At 44.3% G+C, this 18,579-nt stretch overlaps 3 protein-coding genes across 6 annotated transcripts in view; 2 read left to right on the forward strand and 1 right to left on the reverse strand.

Moving 5' to 3' along the window:
* Positions 1–18,286, forward strand: part of LOC119387084 (zinc finger MYND domain-containing protein 11) — a 67,386-nt gene extending 49,100 nt beyond the window's left edge. For all 3 annotated transcript variants that reach the window (XM_037654391.2, XM_037654387.2, XM_037654388.2), the window contains 7 exons: positions 2,229–2,412; positions 2,914–3,169; positions 4,352–4,751; positions 5,648–5,743; positions 9,100–9,258; positions 10,146–10,319; positions 10,950–18,286. In XM_037654391.2, coding sequence (XP_037510319.1) covers positions 2,229–2,412; positions 2,914–3,169; positions 4,352–4,751; positions 5,648–5,743; positions 9,100–9,258; positions 10,146–10,319; positions 10,950–11,072 — 1,392 coding nt within the window. In that variant the 3' untranslated portion in view covers positions 11,073–18,286. The remainder of the gene's footprint in view (positions 1–2,228; positions 2,413–2,913; positions 3,170–4,351; positions 4,752–5,647; positions 5,744–9,099; positions 9,259–10,145; positions 10,320–10,949) is intronic.
* Positions 1–18,579, forward strand: part of LOC119387083 (WAS/WASL-interacting protein family member 1) — a 259,526-nt gene that overhangs the window by 91,965 nt on the left and 148,982 nt on the right. The window lies entirely within an intron of this gene.
* Positions 1–18,579, reverse strand: part of LOC119387093 (ATP synthase subunit b, mitochondrial) — a 234,185-nt gene that overhangs the window by 50,726 nt on the left and 164,880 nt on the right. The window lies entirely within an intron of this gene.

Below are 18,579 nucleotides of genomic sequence, written 5' to 3' on the forward strand. Positions count from 1 at the left end.
GCTGAGGAAATGGCATCTTTGCTTATCACGTGTAAAGTGTTGTCGGCAACCTTTGGTTGCACCAAATCATGTCCATAAATACAATTCGGCCTCTACATTGCCTCATTCTTGATAAGACAACTATGAAACACCACCCTGCCAGCACTTCAACCTAGTGAAAAGAAACACTTTCATATTGCTATCTCATAAGAATATGCTTAGGAATTCTCTCCAACTTTTTTTTCTGCAATTTCGCTTCAAAGTATTAGAAAAATATTCGAGAAATAGTCGAAAAATATTCGATTCGCTTCGCACTCCCACTTCAATATTCGAATTCTCTTCACACCCAAAATTTTGCTATTCGCACAGCTCTAGTTTTTTCTGTACTTTGTATTGATACGATTAGTGTGTCATGGCCTTTCTGCTCTAAATTGGAGTTATGTTCTTTCATAGCCAGGATGAGTGGATAAAGCACACAATGGTGCACATTGGCTTATGGCTGTCGTGATTGTGTTAGAAGCAGAGCAGGAAACTAGACTATAAAACATTCGGTGCATATTTTGCTTGCTGCTTAGTGCAGACAATATTAAATGTTGAGCTATATTACCTAGTACCACAGTGGAATCTCGTTAAACAGAACCTCTGGAGAAATGTGCGCGATGTATTTGGAAGTAAAATTCATGTTAGTCACTAAGGGTAGTTTGCAAATCTCGGTACCATAGTTTGAAGATAACAAATGCTTTCACTCATGCCCCTCTGATGCTGCGTACACTGTGTGTACATCAGGCGGTCTTGTGTGAAGGTTTGTTTTGGCTCTTTGAACATTTCCTCACTGTATTATTGAATATATTTACAGCAACTCTGTTGGATCACTTCCATTCCACAGTGATAACAACCATAGGGCCATAGTTTCTTGCATCTTCCCAAGTGCAGTCACCTTCTGTGAATTAGGAGGTGTAATACAGGCATGAAACACCACACTCAGTGGATGGAGGCAGGTTGATGACAGGTTGATGATTTTGGAAGAGACAGCTTGAAGAAGAGCAAGATGCAGGATTGGTGTTGGGGGTCCACTTCCTTTGGTCTTCTGTTCGTCTCACTGTTGATGTCCCAGTTGAATGAGATGTATGCCTCTTGTTTGTTGTTTGCAGCATTCTTTACACGTGTGCACTCTTATGCCTCCTTGTTGCTGAGATGCCTCTGACTGGAAGCAAATATGCAGAAGTGCTACTTGCAACAGCGCTTACTGGCCACACACTTAGCTTTTTTGCGCTATGAAAATGTGTGCTTTGAGCAACACCAGCATCTGCATTGCTTGCTTGAGCCAGAGCTTGAAAAGTCCCTGCTTGTTTGCCACCCAGTGTTGAAGAAAATGAAATGTTTGCACTACCTATGCTAGAAGGGGGATGCAGAGTGGCAGCAAGGATCCAGAACACACACACACACACACACACACACACACACACACACACACACAAATGAACACACATAAATGGGTAGTCTGTTTGCAACCTGAACTCACTGCAGTGGTACTGTTGCTATAGTCTAGTGCTGCCAAGTTCAGTGTTTCAAAAACGCTTGTGTTCTTGAGATTTAGGCAAACACTACGAGAACCCTGGGTGCTAGAAATAATAGGGAATTCCCAGTACGGTGTGCATCATTACCACCTTGTCAGGTCGTTCTGGCACGCAAAATCCCCTGACCTTGTAGACCGCAAAAATCGAGCTGTGAAGTTTTACTAAGTGCTCCTTTCTATTGCCATGCATGCATCCACAGATCAATGTGGTTTGTATTCCACATATGTTAGGACATAGAATGTTTTATCATCTGCATTTCTTTAAAATGTCCACTGCAGGGCAGATGCCGCTCTCTAATTATGAACTGTTATCTCTCTAGAATTGTGCTCATAATGGAAGTTCTATTGGTGTTGCGAGTGTCGCTGAAAGCTATACAGGTCATGTTGCGTTACCCGAGCATAAACGGGTCGCTTAACATTGCAGCTATAGTTTTGTCTGCTGTACCAGCGCTTAGCGGCTTCTTTCCTAGCGGGTCATTGCTTTACGATGCGCCATCCAAACCTCAAGGCACTCAACACGACACTATGCCAAGGCTTGGCCTAGTGTAAATTTACGGTGCGCTTGACCCGGTTTTCCTGCCACTCTACATTCCTCATTCTTTCGGCCATTTGGCACGCCTTATCACCACAAAGTACTCACGGACTCTGCTGGCTTTCTTGTCCCACTGCTTAGACGAAAGACCTACATCGGCTGCTGTTGGCTGAAGGGGATGCTTGGAAGCAGGGCTATCTTATCTACCAGAAAATGGACCTCATCACTATGGAAGAGAAAACGCGAAACAGCGAGTATACGAGCCTGGAGGAGTTCCATGCTGATGCCCAGACCATCGTGCACAATGTTGTCATCTTTTACGGCAGTACGTACACTGTTTCTCTCTTCCTCTTTTTCCTGTTATCCTCTTGCATGTTGGGTTCCTTTCCTTTAGGGCAACAGCTCTGTTCTACATGCATGTTATCAGTAGATCTGTGAGGGAGGGCTTGGGACGGAAAAGTTTCGATTGCCATGAGTGCATGCAGTTTGTGCCGTTTTCATGACTATGGTTCTGCAACCTTATCTGCATGAACGTGGAGATGAAGGTCTTGTACTTCAATCTGCAACTTTCCAAACTTTTTCCTGGTCAGTACTTTTGCTTACTACTTATTTAATGTTAGGCTTTTTGACGGTTGTGGACATGGTGGCCCTGTGCCGAAGCAGCGCCGACTCATTTTATTTGCTTCGTACACAAGATCCATCACCGCCGATGTTTACTGTTTCACGCCTTCATTCCTCTGAACTGCCTTTTGTTGATGTATGTTATAAGTGCCACCTTTTCTCAACATACCGAATTTTCTCTCTTTCCCTTTCCTTTATTCTGCAGTACACAGTTGCATGGCCGACATGGCCCGACAGATGTTGCGAGACTGCAGCTACGATTTGAACGAAATCCGGCAGTGCAGCGCCTGTTACCGCATGTCCAACGAGAAGCGTGACAAGTACTGGTTTTGTCAGCCATGTGACCCGCCACACGATCTGGTCTTTGCCAAGCAGAAAGGTTTTCCCTACTGGCCAGCCAAGGTTATACGTGTCGATGACCACGGTTACGACGTCCGCTTCTTTGGTGGCTATCACCAGAGGTTCGTATAGCCTGGCAATTCTGCCCCATCTCTAGATACTGCAAGCTCAGTTGCCAAGGAAAGCTTATCTTTTTCTCTACTGAATACATTTTATGTGTGAAGTAAGGCTTCGTGTGAATAAACACTGAGATTGAAAAACATTCGTGATATTATAATTTGATATAAAAGCAGGTCTCCGGATGCTGACCTAGGGCCGTCAACATTATCACATCAGCTTGTTAGTGTTGCTATTAAAAGAACCGGAGTGCTACGCAAATTTCTTGCGGCTGTTCTCATGTGTGGCAACCACGGCAATCGCGGAAGCCATGTGAGCTAGCGTACTGCAATGTCATCGAAAACGTTTGAGCGAAATATTTGGTGTGTTCCAGCACTTGAGAGTAGTAAATATCTTTTTCTAAGGTTTAGACTATATGGACCTTCATTTACTGCACGATAATGACAAAGAATGCTATTTCAGTGCAAATGCGATTTGTTGCCATGTTGGAGCTGTCATTCATAGGGTTTTTGTAGCAGAGCTGTTACGTTCGAGGTTTGCCGTGTGTCGTAGAAAGAAAAGCATCATCATCATGAACCGGCGCGTGCTTTCTTCGTCCTCTTCTTACTCTTCTGCATCGCTCCCAAAACATGTGCGCCGATTTGTTTGGCTTGGGATGCAATAACTCTGATGGGCGAGAGAACAAGTAAAAAAAGGAGAGAAAGCGAAAGAGAGAAATTCTTGGCGAGGCGAGATTCAAACCCGCGTACCCACAGTCCAAAGGCGAGCATCGTAACCTCTCTGCTAGCCAGGCACGCTAGCGAAGCATACCCTTGCAGAGCCTTGTATAGCATAATATAGCAGGGGAGTGGGAAAGGGAAGTGAGGGAGAGAAAGATGTGAGAATGTTCAGAAGGGAAAGGAGGGAGATGGAGATTGAGTACAGAGAGAGGGAAAGAGAAATGATAGAAAGGGAAGAAAGAGATAGAAAGAAACGGACACGAAAAAAGATAGAAAGAAAAAGACAAAGCATAGCCATGTGTAGTATAGTATAGTATAGTACAGCAAAGGCTGGGAGAGAGAGAAGTGAGAATGGTAAAAGGCTAGCCAAGCCAGGACCAGCTAGGTGCCCACCAGCTCTGCCATGACACAACCTTGCGCAACTTAGTGCGAGCTGCGCTCATTTTATTTTCTGGCTTCCCATCCCAGGGCTCTTGTCGAGAAAGGAAGCATCAAGCCAATCACGACGAGCCTGAAGGTGATCGCAGCCAAGCGCACAACCGCCCTCAACAAAGCGTTGGATGAGCTGCGCAGGCACCAGCAGCTCCTCGAGCAGCAACGGAGGGGCAGCAGCGGGCGCCCGGGTGAAGGCACGATGGCGACTGGCGTTCCACGAAAGAGGGGCCGGCCTCCGCGTGTTGTGCAGCCTTCTCTGCCTCCTCCGCCTGCAACCACTCGTTCGACTTCTGGTGATGAGGAGGAAGAGAAAGATGAGGAGGACGACGACGATGATGAGGAGGAAGACAAGTCTGCTTCTGAGGAGCAGGAGGAATCTTCTGAGGAGGAAGCACCATCCTCGTCCTTGCCCACAAAGAGGCATCGGCTGAAGGTTAGCCGGTCACTTGTTGTTGTGTCTGTGTTTAACGCAGCCCTAGAGGCTAGCCACCCTGTATCCTCAAAAGCCAGCTAAAGCAACTGGTGTCCAAGTTTTATGGTTGTTTCCTTTAGTGGTGCACGAAGATCAGTGTCCAAGCATGGAGTGGTAACGTGGAAAAAATTTTGAAATATTTTTTATCAGAATATGAAAGTGGATAGAAAGAAAACTTTCTACGACTGGGTGTATGTGGTGCAAGTTACTTTTGTCAGTGGCCTTGTGAGTTACAGTCACGCTATGATTTTCAGTAAGTCACTTGCAAGTTACTTTTATCCTCAAACAAGCAAGCAGCCATTAAAGTGAACCAAAGTTCCTGTGCTAAGCTCCTGTATTGAACTTTGAGCATTTTGCTCCCTTGTTTGATGCACCTACCGCACCACGAAAACGAGAGGCCCAGCTCTGGACCTTAAAAACGAAATGGAAAATTTTCTACGTCATTTTATGAGGTGTGTATTGATGTGTGTTCAGAAGTAATGCCTGCACACAATTCATTATTCATAACAAGCTTGCATTGCACATTTAACATCATTGTTCTAGCAGTGTTAAATGGTGCAGATTATAGACATTTTTTTCGTATTCAAGTGTACTTCACACTTCACTTAAGTGTACTTTGGCAATTGAACATGTCATAATTCAGATTTCACATCATCCAATTAGTTCATTAGGCCTCACTGAAGGTACTGAAGTTGCATTAGTGCTCATACAAGAGATTTAAGTAGCTGCAGTTAAACATCGTAGCATACCTAGTACTGATCTGCAAAATTTTGTCAATGAGGCATCTGTCATAGCAATTTCGATGTGCCACAGTTGGGAGGTCACTCTTAAGCAACGGCTAGCTCTTTTCCTTTCAGGAGGAATCATCATCAGAGGACCACAATGTTGTATCATCATCCTGTCAAGAATCGCCCAGCAGTAGGGTTTCTACATCAACGCAAACACACCGAAAGGTATATTTTACTGCCTGCTTTACAAAGTAAATAATCCAGATGAGGTACAGGAGCTTATAATTTCTGCATAGATTGTACAGGCATAGTAAAAGTGTGGGAAAATGCAGCCGGCTGCTTTATAATGCAGCTGCTGATATGTCATAATGATACAGAAAACATTGAAGAAAAGTGCACGCTTAAAGGGGCCCTGTAACACATTTCCAAGTAAACATCGAATGGCTTCACTAAAAGAGCTTATTGCCTCATGAATTGACTGCCGCAAAAATTTTAGGATCTGTTGAGTACAAGCGGAGTTACAGGGATTTACCGCATGCTTCAGACACTTTCTCTCCTTTCGTACCAGTGAGCACGCTGAAAGCTACGCAGGGGAGGGGAGGGGACGATGACAAGGGGGCAAGAAAATTCGTCCATTTTTCAGCACGTGTCATGACATTTAGCACTTTTGTTTTTTCTTTTTCCTTCGAATGCGCAGCTTACTTTCAGTGTGAGCGTGTGCATGGGCACGTGGCGGTATCTCGCGGCAGCTGCGGTAATTATGCAGCTCGCGATGCTCAAATCAGCCTATAGCTACGGACTTCGGCTTAATGGCACAGTCATTTGGGTTTATGGCATTATTTGTCGAAAGAAGAGGGAGCTATTTCTAGCTTACATTGAGAATTAATTGTAAATTTCAAGCCACATGCTACGCTATAATGTTTGGCTCGCGTGTTCTCAGGAGCCTCGACTACCGATTGACAGCGTTTTCTGACCATGCTGAAGAAGTGTTGCAGGGCCTCTTTAAAGATCACCTCGATTTTACAATGTAATGTACACGCCAACATTTCCATCTTCAGCAGTGGCTTAACACTAACGCAAGGCACACAGCTGTGAAGCCTTTGTATTTTGATTAGAAATATCTGTCGTGGTTAAGCTATACAGTCAAACCCGGATATATCGAACTCGCAAAAAAACGCCTGTCAATTCGATATAGGGCATAATTTGATATAAGCCTGCTAAAGAATTGGACGTCATAAGTTCACATACCATTCATAAAAGCACTTTATTGACGAAGCTAACTTAGTTGCACTTGAAATAGTCGTCCATTTTTTTCTGTTTGAGCAACTTCGCTGCCTGCGACAGCACGCATTTCTCAACATGGTCTAAAGAGTTGGAGCAGGCGAGGCCGCAACCTTCCACATTCGCACAGAAGCGCCGGACTAGTGCGAGAGCATCAATCACCTCTGAGGATGTGGGCAAAGGATCGTTGTTGCTTTGGTCATTGTGCCCTCTTTCACTTGTGCTCGGTACGATGTCGGCAATGTAGTCTTCGTTTTCGAGCTCACCTGTGGTCGCGACATCATCATCTGCACTCACAAACTCGTCAGGCGCCACGGGCACCGGGTCTTTTGTCCGCTTTATCTCTTATCTCCGCCTTATTCTTCAAGATCGTGCTGACAGTGCTCCTCGGAATCTTGCACGCTGCCGCAACGTCCGACTTCTCACCACGTTCGACTTGATTTATAATTTCGAGCTTCACGATGAAAGGCAAATTCTGCCGCTTCACGCTAGCCATCATGGCACAGGCGCACGGTGCAAAGCACAACGAACGAGAAATGCAGGGAGATAACTCGCACGACCCGCGCGCTCGCACGAGGAGAGCACAAGAGGTCCTGATTGGCTGTCTCAGCAAGCGCTGCGGGCGGGTCAGGATCATTTTTTGCAGGGGGGTGACGGCGGCTCGATTGACGCGGCGCAGCCATGGTAGGGAGAGCGGGTCATGCGCCGCCGGGTTAAACCACTTTTGGAGTGAGCGGGGGGGAAAAGCACCAGTTTCCCCGCCGCTACAAGGGAAAGCAAACTTCCGGGGGCACTTTTGCCCTGCTCGACGTTCAATATATCGGGAGTCGCTGCTATTCTTGGTCAATACAACCGTAATTTTCGCTGTATATTCTCACTGTAACTATACCGTGTTCAGAAGTTGTTCGATTTACAGGATAATTCGATGTAAGCGGGTTCGATATAGTCGGGGATTTGAATACAAACTGTGCTTATGCAAATGCTTGCAATTAATGCATTTGTCCAAGTTTACTAATTAAAGCTCTCCTCTTAATTGATAGAAAAGCAAGTGAAAGGATATGACAGCTCTGTGCCTAGGTAGTAATGTTAAGTGCTTCATAAATTTGGTTGCCAGCTGCCTGCAGTAAAGAAGCAAAGTAGTACATACTGAGAAGCTATGTGTGATGGATTTTGTGTGTGTATGTGTTCATGCTCCTTTTTTTTCTTAAAGGGGTCATGAACCACTTTTCCAAGTAATGATCTAATGACCTCAGTATCGGAGCTTACTGCCTCCCGAATCGATTGCCGCAAACATTTCTCGAATCCGTCAAGAATGAGCGGAGGTAGTGTGGCGCACGCTCTCAGCGCTTTCTCTCTTTTCTCGTGCCGACGAGCGCACTGGAAGCTAGACAGGGAGGGATGGCACGGGGGAATGAAGTTACGTCAGCGCGCGTCATGAAACGCGATCGCTCTCCCGCTGTGATTCGCTTGCGCGAGTGCAGCTACCGTGTACTGAGGAGTGCGGCGCCGGCAAGCGGCGGCACCCCGCGGCAAGAAGCGCATCTGATCCGAACGTCGCTCTCGATTTACGTCTGCTATCGGCCAATAAGCATGCTATGTCTCTTGCGACGTAAACTGGCAGATCCGCGACGTCATCATGCAGACGCCCCGCCCACCGACGAGAGTGAGAACCGGCCTCTGTATGAAAAGAGGGCGCCTGAGGAAACGGCAACTTCGCGCTCCACTTGTGGCCTTTACGCGGCGCGCACGACTGTAATATTTGACAGAGCAGTTCATAGCCGTGTCAGCTTTCCGCGGGATGTGTTTTTTCAACAAGCCCAAGGGGTGCTTCATGACCCCTTTAATATTACTGCATACCCATCAACATGATTATGGTACATGGATGGATATTCTCTGGTCCGTGGCAGTGGTGCAGTGGTCGTGGTGCTCAGCTGCTGAACAGAAATTCGCGGGCTTCATACCAGCTGCATATTTCGATGGAGGCGGAATGCTGGCGGCCCATGTTCTGTGCAACGTCGGTGCACGTTAAAGGACACCAAATGGTCGAAATTGCTGGAGCCCTCCACTACGGCGTGCCTCATAATCATATTCTGGCTTTGGCTCGTAAAACCTCAGATGTTATTATTATTGGATATTTGCAGCTTCAAGCCTGAGCTGTGCAGCGTCCACTTCCATCCATTTAGACTGCTCTAATGAACTGGTTGATGCTTGCACAGACAGGCATACTTTGTTGAACTGGACAATAAAGATAAGTATACCGGTGCATAAGGAAGTGTTTGTTCTTTGCCTGGCATGTGCAGATGCTTGCTGGAGTAAACAAAATGCCAAGCTTGGAAGAGGCCCCAGCGAAGTGCGACTGTGACACCAAGTATCGGCAAGCGTTCAGGGAACATCGGGAAAAGCTGGAGGCCAAGTACCGAGAGGAGAAGGAGCACCTCGTGCAGCAGATCCGGGAAGAGGTGGGTGTCTGTGCATTGCCTCAATGGCACTTCACCCGCGAGAAGCCGAGCAGGAGTGGTAACTTGGAAGTGACTGTGCTGGCCGCATCACATTGCCTGCGTACTGTACATACATTGTCTATCAGTTGCAAGACCGAGTAAAGCTGTTTTAACTTTTTCCAAGCTTGTCTGCTTAGGCGGGTTTGTATGACCAAAACCAAAAATCAATCTTAAGCCTGACTTTGTACAGCTTATCATTCACATTACCTCTGCTTGCTTTTTTGCCCATCTCCAAGAAGAGGTTTGTAAAGGCTGCGCACACACACTCACAGGTGGCAAATCCGGTGTAGAGTCCACGACACGTTTCAGTTTATATAGTTCATCCTGTTCCTTGTTATTGCTGACACTTTCTTCACATGGCTGTTCATACCAGCCTGGCAGTGCAAGTCTATAAGGCAGCAGGGACTGCAGTTTAATGCATCTAGCTGATGTTGAACTGTCATGGTTTTCGTGCCCACATTTTGTGGCTGCATTCCATTGTACAACACTGACCAAACGACCGACTTCGCTAGTACATCAAGTTTGAAGAGCTGTATGGAGGTATTCCCTGGCGGTAAAAATGTAAAGCCAAAGCGCACGTTTTCAATTTGCGAGCAAAGCTGGGCTTTGTATCCCATGTTCACAGCCCCCTTAGAAGCTTTTCTTCCAATTTGCAATTCCTATGTGTACGAAGCAAGAAAACATGGACTAAAGAATGGAAATGCGCGTGTTCTTTTTTCTTCACATCATTCTTCGCGTCTGCTATGTTGTCTTTTTACGTTGCTTTAGGTTCCAGTCATGTCCGAAAGCATCGAAGTACGTACAGGTACCTCCCAGTATTCACTTTATTTGCACTTGGCGGCACGCAGGTCCAGAAACAGTGTGAAGCAGAGAAGCTGAAGGAAGTGAGCGCAGTGCTGGAACGCATGCGGACAGACCTGGAGCAGCACAAGGCCCGAGACAAAGAGGCTCGCGAACAGGAAATTGCAAAGTTGCAGGAAAGGCACCGGCAGGAAATCTCGGAAACAAAGAAGAAGCAGTGGGTGAGTGTGCTGATCAGCTTTGTCCTTTTGTTTTGTTTTTGATAGAGCTTTGGTTGGCATTCCACCAGTACTTCTTCAAACGCACTTTTTGCAAAAGAAAAGTACTTTTTTCAACACACTGAAAGCAAGTGCATGAATATAGGCTGAGCGAAACGTAGTTTCCATTCCAGTGAGAGAGGCACAAGATGCAGGAGTGCTGTGGAATTTCGTAGCTGGACATCTTGAGAAGACTGAACAGTTACGAAGTAGTAAAGTAACTCTGAGCAGTACGCAACACAAAAGTTATAGCCTTTACAGAGGCTGGTTTCTAAAGAAAGGTATGCGGGGCATACCGGTAATCTGTACTAAAAAAACTTTCAGCACAAAAACTATAAAGACATAAAGAAAGGAAGACACGGCAGTAACGTTAAACTCTTGTCCATCGTATTGTCTTTTTTTTTTCCTTTCTTGTAGTTTCTGAACCCGGTAGCACACTGCAGAGTTTTAGTGTGACAACTGCAGATAACTTGCGAATTATCTCAGCAATGTCATAATGACCTGAACCTCACAGTTAATGAAGGATTATTATTATAAGCATGTGCATTTGCTTGTTCGAATTGGGCATTACTAACCCATAGCTTGCCTTTGCAGTGCTACAACTGTGAAGCAGAAGCAATCTACCACTGCTGTTGGAACACCCTGTACTGCAGTGTAGAATGCCAGCAAGTTCATTGGCACAAAGAACACAAGCGCTCCTGCCGACGCAAGCAGTGATTGTACAGCAGTCATCATCGTTCCTTCTTCGCCATTTGTGAATCTTGCACTGGGACCGCTTCACACCACCATCATGCAGAGACCATCTTCCCGTTCTTTCCTTGCAAAAAAAAAAAAGGGTGTTTTAAAACTGTCTTTTAGATAAGTCGACAGTGGAAGTTGTAAAGAATGGCCAACCTGCAATTTTATTTCAATAAGTGCAATACGAATTCGATGGCAATGTAATAAGCGTGGCTTATCGTCAGACCTCGTTGCAGGTTTTGTAGTGAAAGTTTGGGACAAGTTGAGATTTTGCCTCTGGAAGCGGTTCAGATGCCAGCCGATCCTTCGTTGGTGGGTGTAGGGTCACGTGCACTGTGGTGCGGGGCGTAGAGCACATGCAAGCGTTGAAGGTTCTCGTAATGCGATGGAGAAGGCAGTGTTTCGGCTGTCGTTGCCCCATTCCTCCACTGGTGGTGACGACTCTGTGAAAGCAGGCGTTGACGACAAACATTCGCGAAGACCAAACATAGCTTTAGGATGTAGATCCATCCCAGCCTCGTCCGGCCATTCTGAGACCCCGAGTGCATATCTCATTATACTGTATATAGACACCGGTTCAGTGAGTTTTGATCATGACATTTACACGCTACACACACACAGATTTACGACGGTCTGAAACCGTTTTTGTTGGTTTTCCTCCGTTTTAAGTAGAGCCTTCTCTTTTCTGATGACATTTTCCTGCCACTTTTTGCAATCCTGTATATACGTGTAAAGCAGGGAAAATTCATGCAGAGGCAAGTAGTGGGCTACGCAGGCCTCGAGTTTTTGCGAGCAATCAAAGATTGCTGCACATTCAGTGGCACCATGAATGAGGTTCGATGTTGGAAGTTTTCCCTAACTGCAGAAAAAAATTATTTCCCCCTGTAAAGTGGTGTGTGTGTGTACTACCCTGTTTGTACACATGTTGGTCAGCCATAAACGTCACCTAAAAGGGAGAATCTGTTTCTCCAAGGTATGGAGGAAAGCTTAAGACTTAGACGGTTAGTGTAAAAACGGATGATGAGTGGAACAAACATCAGCTGAGAGCTTGCAAGAAGCTGGTGACAAACACGGATACTTTTGGAATTTTGTTTATTTCATTTTTGTTTGGTTTTGTTGATTTCTGGTGCCAAGCTGCCAGCATTCTTGCAGAGGCGAAAATCAGGCTTTCATCGTTTCGGTCTTGTTGCATTTGTTCTTTCCTTCTGTGGCAGTCTGGGGTTCAATACTGTAGTCTGCAGTTTCGGTATAGCGATAAAGAAAGGGTGCTTGGTGAGGCAAGCTTAGTCCCGTATATTGTGCCACTAAGTTGAGCTGCGTTACTAGGGCAGTTTCATTTGCAGATATAATTGGCAAACATAGCACTTAAGGTTGCATGTCCCATCTTCTTTGCTCTGCTGAACAATGCAACAAGCTGTTTTGCACAGCCAATAGTTCATTGCACGGTATTTTTATGCTCACCAAGAACTTTTGTTTTTAGTCTCATGTCAATGCAAGTCGCACCTTGCACTTCAGTACCTAAAGAAAAATGCTTTTTAAAAAATTAGGTCTTGCGTTGACTCCAATTTTTTTTCGCACTCTCTCTCCTAAGAATGTAAGGGGCAGCCCACGAAACATGGCCGGACGTGTACATCAAAGCTGTGCATACCTGTGCACCTGAAAAACAATGTCGTTTTGTTGCGATCAGTTTTGCAGCTCATTACAACAATTTATGGCACTTTCAGTGCAGTTCTGTAAATAACATTGACCCTTGTATGTTTGTATGTATGCTTTCTTAGTTGTAGTTTTTTTTCTTTGTGGTGTCATTTGACAGGCAGATCTAGCACCTTTTGGAACTGCTGCATCAACACTGGCAAAATACCTCTGACTTCAGACGTATATGCTGCTGCACTTTTGATTTTTTGTGCAACGCTGTAGAAATGAGCCGGCCTTCGCTGTTTTTCTTCGATTCTCGTTTATCACTGGCTTGGGGGCAAAGTGTTCTTTTTTTTAACTGCACTGTAGCAGAGGGTTTTGATATGTCGCAAAATTGTCATCATGAGGCAGAGCTCATGCTGAGTACACTTTTTACGTGGCAGTGTACAGCTGAATCGTCGTCCTAGTCATGTCATGTAGCGCTCTGGGTTTTTATGAAAATATTGAATTTTCGCTTTTTCTTTCTTCTTCTTCTTGCTCACTAAAACAAATTCGACAGCCTTTTCCCAAGCTAACTTATTTGTCAACTGCACGACTCTTCACGGTTTCAAACCACAGCAGCCAAGAAACCATCAAACAAACAAGAAGTTTTTGTTTTAGCTTACTGATGCCTCGTCGGCAGAAAAAATTCTTGTGGAGACTTCATTCCATAAGGTTATGTTATTGGTATTGATTGGTGCTTGTCTAGTCCACCTGGTAAGAATATAAAAGACCTGGCTCTTAAGGAGAAGGGTTTTCACATCAGTGTTGGCACTGGCCTTGTTTGACCACTGGATCACTCCTTCATTCTCCTGTGAAATTAGGATTATCTGACCTGATCATTTCCTGGGAAACTGACTTTGTAGGAGGTGGGCTGCTTTACTGACTATGCTTTACTGACTATGCTTTACTGCTTTACTGACTATAGCCGGGTACAACTTTATAAGGAAACGGCATTTCCATCTCAGTGACGAATGCACACAAGTCTGCACCAATGAGCATGCACTCTAGACTGACATTGCAAGCTGCACGATCAGTGACCTGACCGTCAACATTGCAGAGTACATCAGTGGGACTATTTCTTTTGTCACAGATGCAGTCGGCTGCATACGTTGGGTCATCTGGGCGGGGTCTCTTTTGCCTTTTTAAGTTTTATCCGACTACAAGTCCATTCAGACAATTTTTGGCCGAAAGGGATTAGTGTCAGATGAAAGACTAGACCTTACATTTCTCTGGACTCATTAGCCAGTGGGGCTTTTAGTTCTTTCTGCATTATACGTGTGGTGTTGGCAAGATGAATGCCTAGACCGCTTCTGCCATGCAGGGTTTGCCCTCCACCCTCCTCTTTTGAGAACTATTGGTGTAAGAAAGCGTTGTTTTCTCTCTTCCTCTCTGTTGACACTGTACAAAGCGTGCAGTTAGAGATGTTGAACACATTATTATGCAAGACTAACTTTCATGCACAATGTCAGTGCTAACAAGCCTTCACCCCAACGAGCCTGATGGTCAACGAAAGAAACAATTGTTACTGCAAATTCACTACATAATGGAGTCCTATGCTTATCGGGAGTTTTTCATTTTGCTGCACGGCACAGATACCCAATGCTTCGTGTGGACCTCTGTTTCTTCAAGTTCTTGGAAGTGTCCACGTCTTAATGCTGTTATTGGTTGTTCTTTTTTTTTTCGCGTGCAATATTGTGAATGGATGGCAAGGCTAGCTTTATTCTCGGCACTCTCTTAAATTCCTTGACAACCAGTAATGCAAAGAATGAGGTGAATGTCTAATTTACCTCTGCTGTACTGCAGCTGGCTTACGCGCTAACGACGGTTCTAACGATGATGCAACATGATGCACAATTTATATTCTCGGCTCATTATTAGATCAGAAGGAAGTGATTGAACATTGCTTTTTTAAGTGCGAACTTTACTGTTGTGCAGTATTTCAGCAGTTAGAAGCTCCTGTTCAAGAAATGTAATCACTTTTTTCAGGGTGTCTTATAGTTAAGAGAGGGTTGCTTTTTGACTCGAGCGATGATGCTATATGGACGCATGAAATCGTGAGAATTCTGGCTGGATGCGAGTGTGTTGGAGCTGTTACTTAGTGTCAGGTTTGTTGTCTGCATATATCAAGAAACGCCCTGTAAAAGTGGAAAGCTAATATAGCTTAGCCAAGTGGCTTGAAAGAATGAAAAAAACCTATACTTCTTTTATAACTCTGTCTGTACACTGGAAAAGCAAAGGCATACTGTCGGAGGAGCTTCGAATAGCAGTTATCAGGAGTTTTGAATATAACAAACTGTAAAGTCTTATGTTGAGAGGTGCAACACTATACAAAAGAATGAACATAAGTGCAATGGATCAGGGTCCAGTTTTTTTACAGATAATGAAGCCAGAGAAAGCATAGGGGCCTTATCTGTAGTAATTAACTGGAAGTGTAGTAATCATTAAAAATAAAGGGAAACGAACATAAATCAATGAAACAACTTGCTCTCATGGAGACTGAACCTGCAACCAAGATAGTTGCATGCCCTCTTTCTATGCGTCTCACCTTTAGAACAAAAATCTACTCTATGGTATTCTTAAACCAGTGAGTTCAGATACTCCTTTCTTTTTAAACAATGCTTTTTTTTTCACAGTAGTGTTACAGTGTGCACGTAATTATAAGCACTTCTTATTGGTATAAAGTGGGTTACGGCTGATGAAAATTCCGAGAGTGGTGTGTGTGCGTGTTTATATGCAATGTCGCAGCATCTGCACCAAAAACAGTTTCCCCGCTTATGCAATAGAAGAATGCACAAAGGTAGCCTTAGCTTTGCAACAGAGCCTTCATATTTCCGCGTGGCTCGAGATATCGTAGACATTTTGTATCTGTTAAAGCCGCAAAAAAAGTTTTGTCGCATCAGTGTTTTCTGCTTCTGCAAAAGTTGTTTGCAGTCATTACGCTCGTCTATACTGCAGGGATGTTGGGCACCGTGTTTGTTAGGAGTGCTTACAGTGTGATTGCATGAACCTTCGTGCTGGTAGCTTTTGTACTGTGTGAAACGATGCTGTGGATGCAAGTCTGTGAATAATCTACTTGAGCATGTATATAGACGGCATGCTAAGTAGTGATTATTTCTTTCCATGTCAAGTGTTTGGGGTGGCTTTTAATGTAGAGAGTTTTGGGTGATTGTGTTCTTTTCAAGCTGTTTGCTTCTCTCGGCCCCTTCAACTGTTGGCACTGTTTTTTTTTTCTCTGCACTTCCTGGCCTGCTATGTCAGAATTCATTGAGATGCTTCCTGCCTCCTATTTTGTGTTATCATGTAAGGAAACAGTGCTGGTGGATGACATACAGTCTTATTTCTGCATTGGTAGGAGGGACATGTGTTCTTTATCCACACTGAATTTTTTTTGGTAATTGAACGCATAGGTAATGTAAAGTGTACATAAGATGTCCTGACCTGAAATATTGCTTCGTCTAATGCAATGGTGCACTCTATTAAATTGTCTGATGACCAGTCATGAGGATACAAGTTTGCTGTTATTTTGCATTTTGCACTGCAGGTGTTTGCAAAATTGAGACAACACAGTAAAAAGAGAAACATGCTTAACCCTGTTATATCGAATTATTCGTGAATATCGAACAGTTGCATTATCCCCTTTGAAATTGCATGCAAAAATCTAACGCCGTCGAATATTGCAACTGTTCGCCGATCACACGTCGCATAACACAATCATATCTCAACATTGCACGTATGCTGACGAAACAACACTGTTTGGCAGGTGCTGTCAAACATGGCATTTAATATGAAGGACATGATATGCCACTGGAATAAGGTCGAGCGAGATGATTGTCTCAAAATGTGCATGGCTTGTGCAACGCGCTCCATAATGACGTGTGCGTTGGCAATCTTCACTGCAATGCAGTTGTCATGCACTGAAGCATACTTGCAACAAGGTTAGCAATGCAGTGAAGCATACTACGTGGGGACTGGGTATTGTATTGAATTATCGATATATGGGAACTATCTTGTGATCTCCCTTCAAATTCGATGTATCCGGCTGCGTATGATGTGCCTGTTAAGCGTGCAATGTCTTGTGCCCAGAAGGGTATTGTATGTGAGTGTGCAATAATAGTTTATCTAAATTCACATTTTTAATGAGTACACCTTGCCATGGCTTGCTACAGGAATGTTAACGAAAGCTTGTGGTCACCAGACTTTGATTTTTGCATTAAAAATAACTACATAATATGAGATCGGCTCAGGATGAGCTATAAAGCGCTGGGTTGGTATAGTGTAGGTTTCACTTCACTTTTCTTTTCTTCTGAACACTGTTTACAACTGGCCACCCTTATAATACTGTGTACAGCTCTGACTACTTGATAAAATAAAAAAATCACACCATCTCCTGCTAAAGGGGACCATGAGGCGATGTAAAGCAGTGTTTCGGCATGTCGAGCCCGCGTTTCAGAGGGGGAGGGGGAGTGGCGGTGTGTGGAGAGGGTTTGCACATGCGCAGTAAGGGTGGTCACGCCGCACACCACCGGTTTGAACTCCGCCATAAGATGCTTCGCATCTAAAAAAAAGTATGGCATTGGAATAGAATTTTTACTGTATACAAACCCTGGTTTTGGTCACTGTTCCTTTGTGACTAAATAGGGGCCACATCTCTGTAACGACCATAAATAACATTAAAAAGCAGTGGACCAGTTGACTATTGCACCTATACCATAGCGGTGAGTTGCAGCTTCAAGTTGGTTTCTTTTTTCTTTTTTAGTATTGTTTTTGCCTGTAGTGGTATTCTAAGCGCTACTCTTGGATTCTCGTATGGCTGAATCTTTGAGCAGGCTGTGCTAGCACACAAGGCCATGACCTCTGCAGTTATCTTTCTGGCAATAAAATGTTATCGGGTTGGGAGAAATAGCATCCCATTGCTGTGGCCGAGAAACGACTTGGAATGACAGTAACTGCAATGCCTTCAGTAGAATAAATTTCATTCTTATCCATGATTTCGTACTTGCAGTACAGACTTGGCTACCCTCCTTTATCAATTAAATGGCTGGGAGGAAGGGAGCACACTAACAGACTACTGAATTTCTCGAAATTCAGTTTGATTGCATCTGTCGGACTTGCCACCAGAATCGACATTGAAACGACCACTTGGAGGTTTCTCGTGTGTTTTTCTTAGGTCTTCTATGTGCTTGGTACTCTGAAAAAAATTAGATGTGTGAATGGTGGTGTTTTGTGGTACATGCCATAGTCATCAGGGGAAACTCAGTGTTGCATATGTGGCAAACTCATTTTGTATAAATCATGCACTGGTTTTGTTCTGTACACTTCATTGTGTGTAGAGCATGCTCGTTAGATGTTCATATTATGCCATTATTTGGGCACATAGCATTAGTGCTTGTAAACTGTTATGTAGTGTGTTGTCTAGTGATGTATGCTTTGTCAAGGATATGTTCTTATCTTTAGACTACGTGGACATATTGAGGATGTTTGCTGAATTATGCTATTAAACTTTCTTTTGTGGGATATTTGTTGTTCCTTTTTAATGTGCTATATATACTTGGGAATCACGTGCATCTCATATGAATGCACATGAAGCATTTCGCCATGGATTCCTTGCACAGAAGTGGTTTTGTAGGAACAACACTGAAATTGTGCTACACTGGCTAACTCCCGACTGTATATTTGCAATGGACAAGGACAATGGACAAGTAGAAGGCTTGCTCTGTAAACATTGTATGCAGTTCTAACAAAATGGGAAAATGTGCCACATGTGCATGTATCTCATTATCAATTAATGATGAATCGTTGAAGAGGGAAT

Source organism: Rhipicephalus sanguineus, chromosome 3 (assembly GCF_013339695.2).
Source record: "Rhipicephalus sanguineus isolate Rsan-2018 chromosome 3, BIME_Rsan_1.4, whole genome shotgun sequence".
Taxonomy (NCBI): Eukaryota; Metazoa; Arthropoda; class Arachnida; order Ixodida; family Ixodidae; genus Rhipicephalus; species Rhipicephalus sanguineus.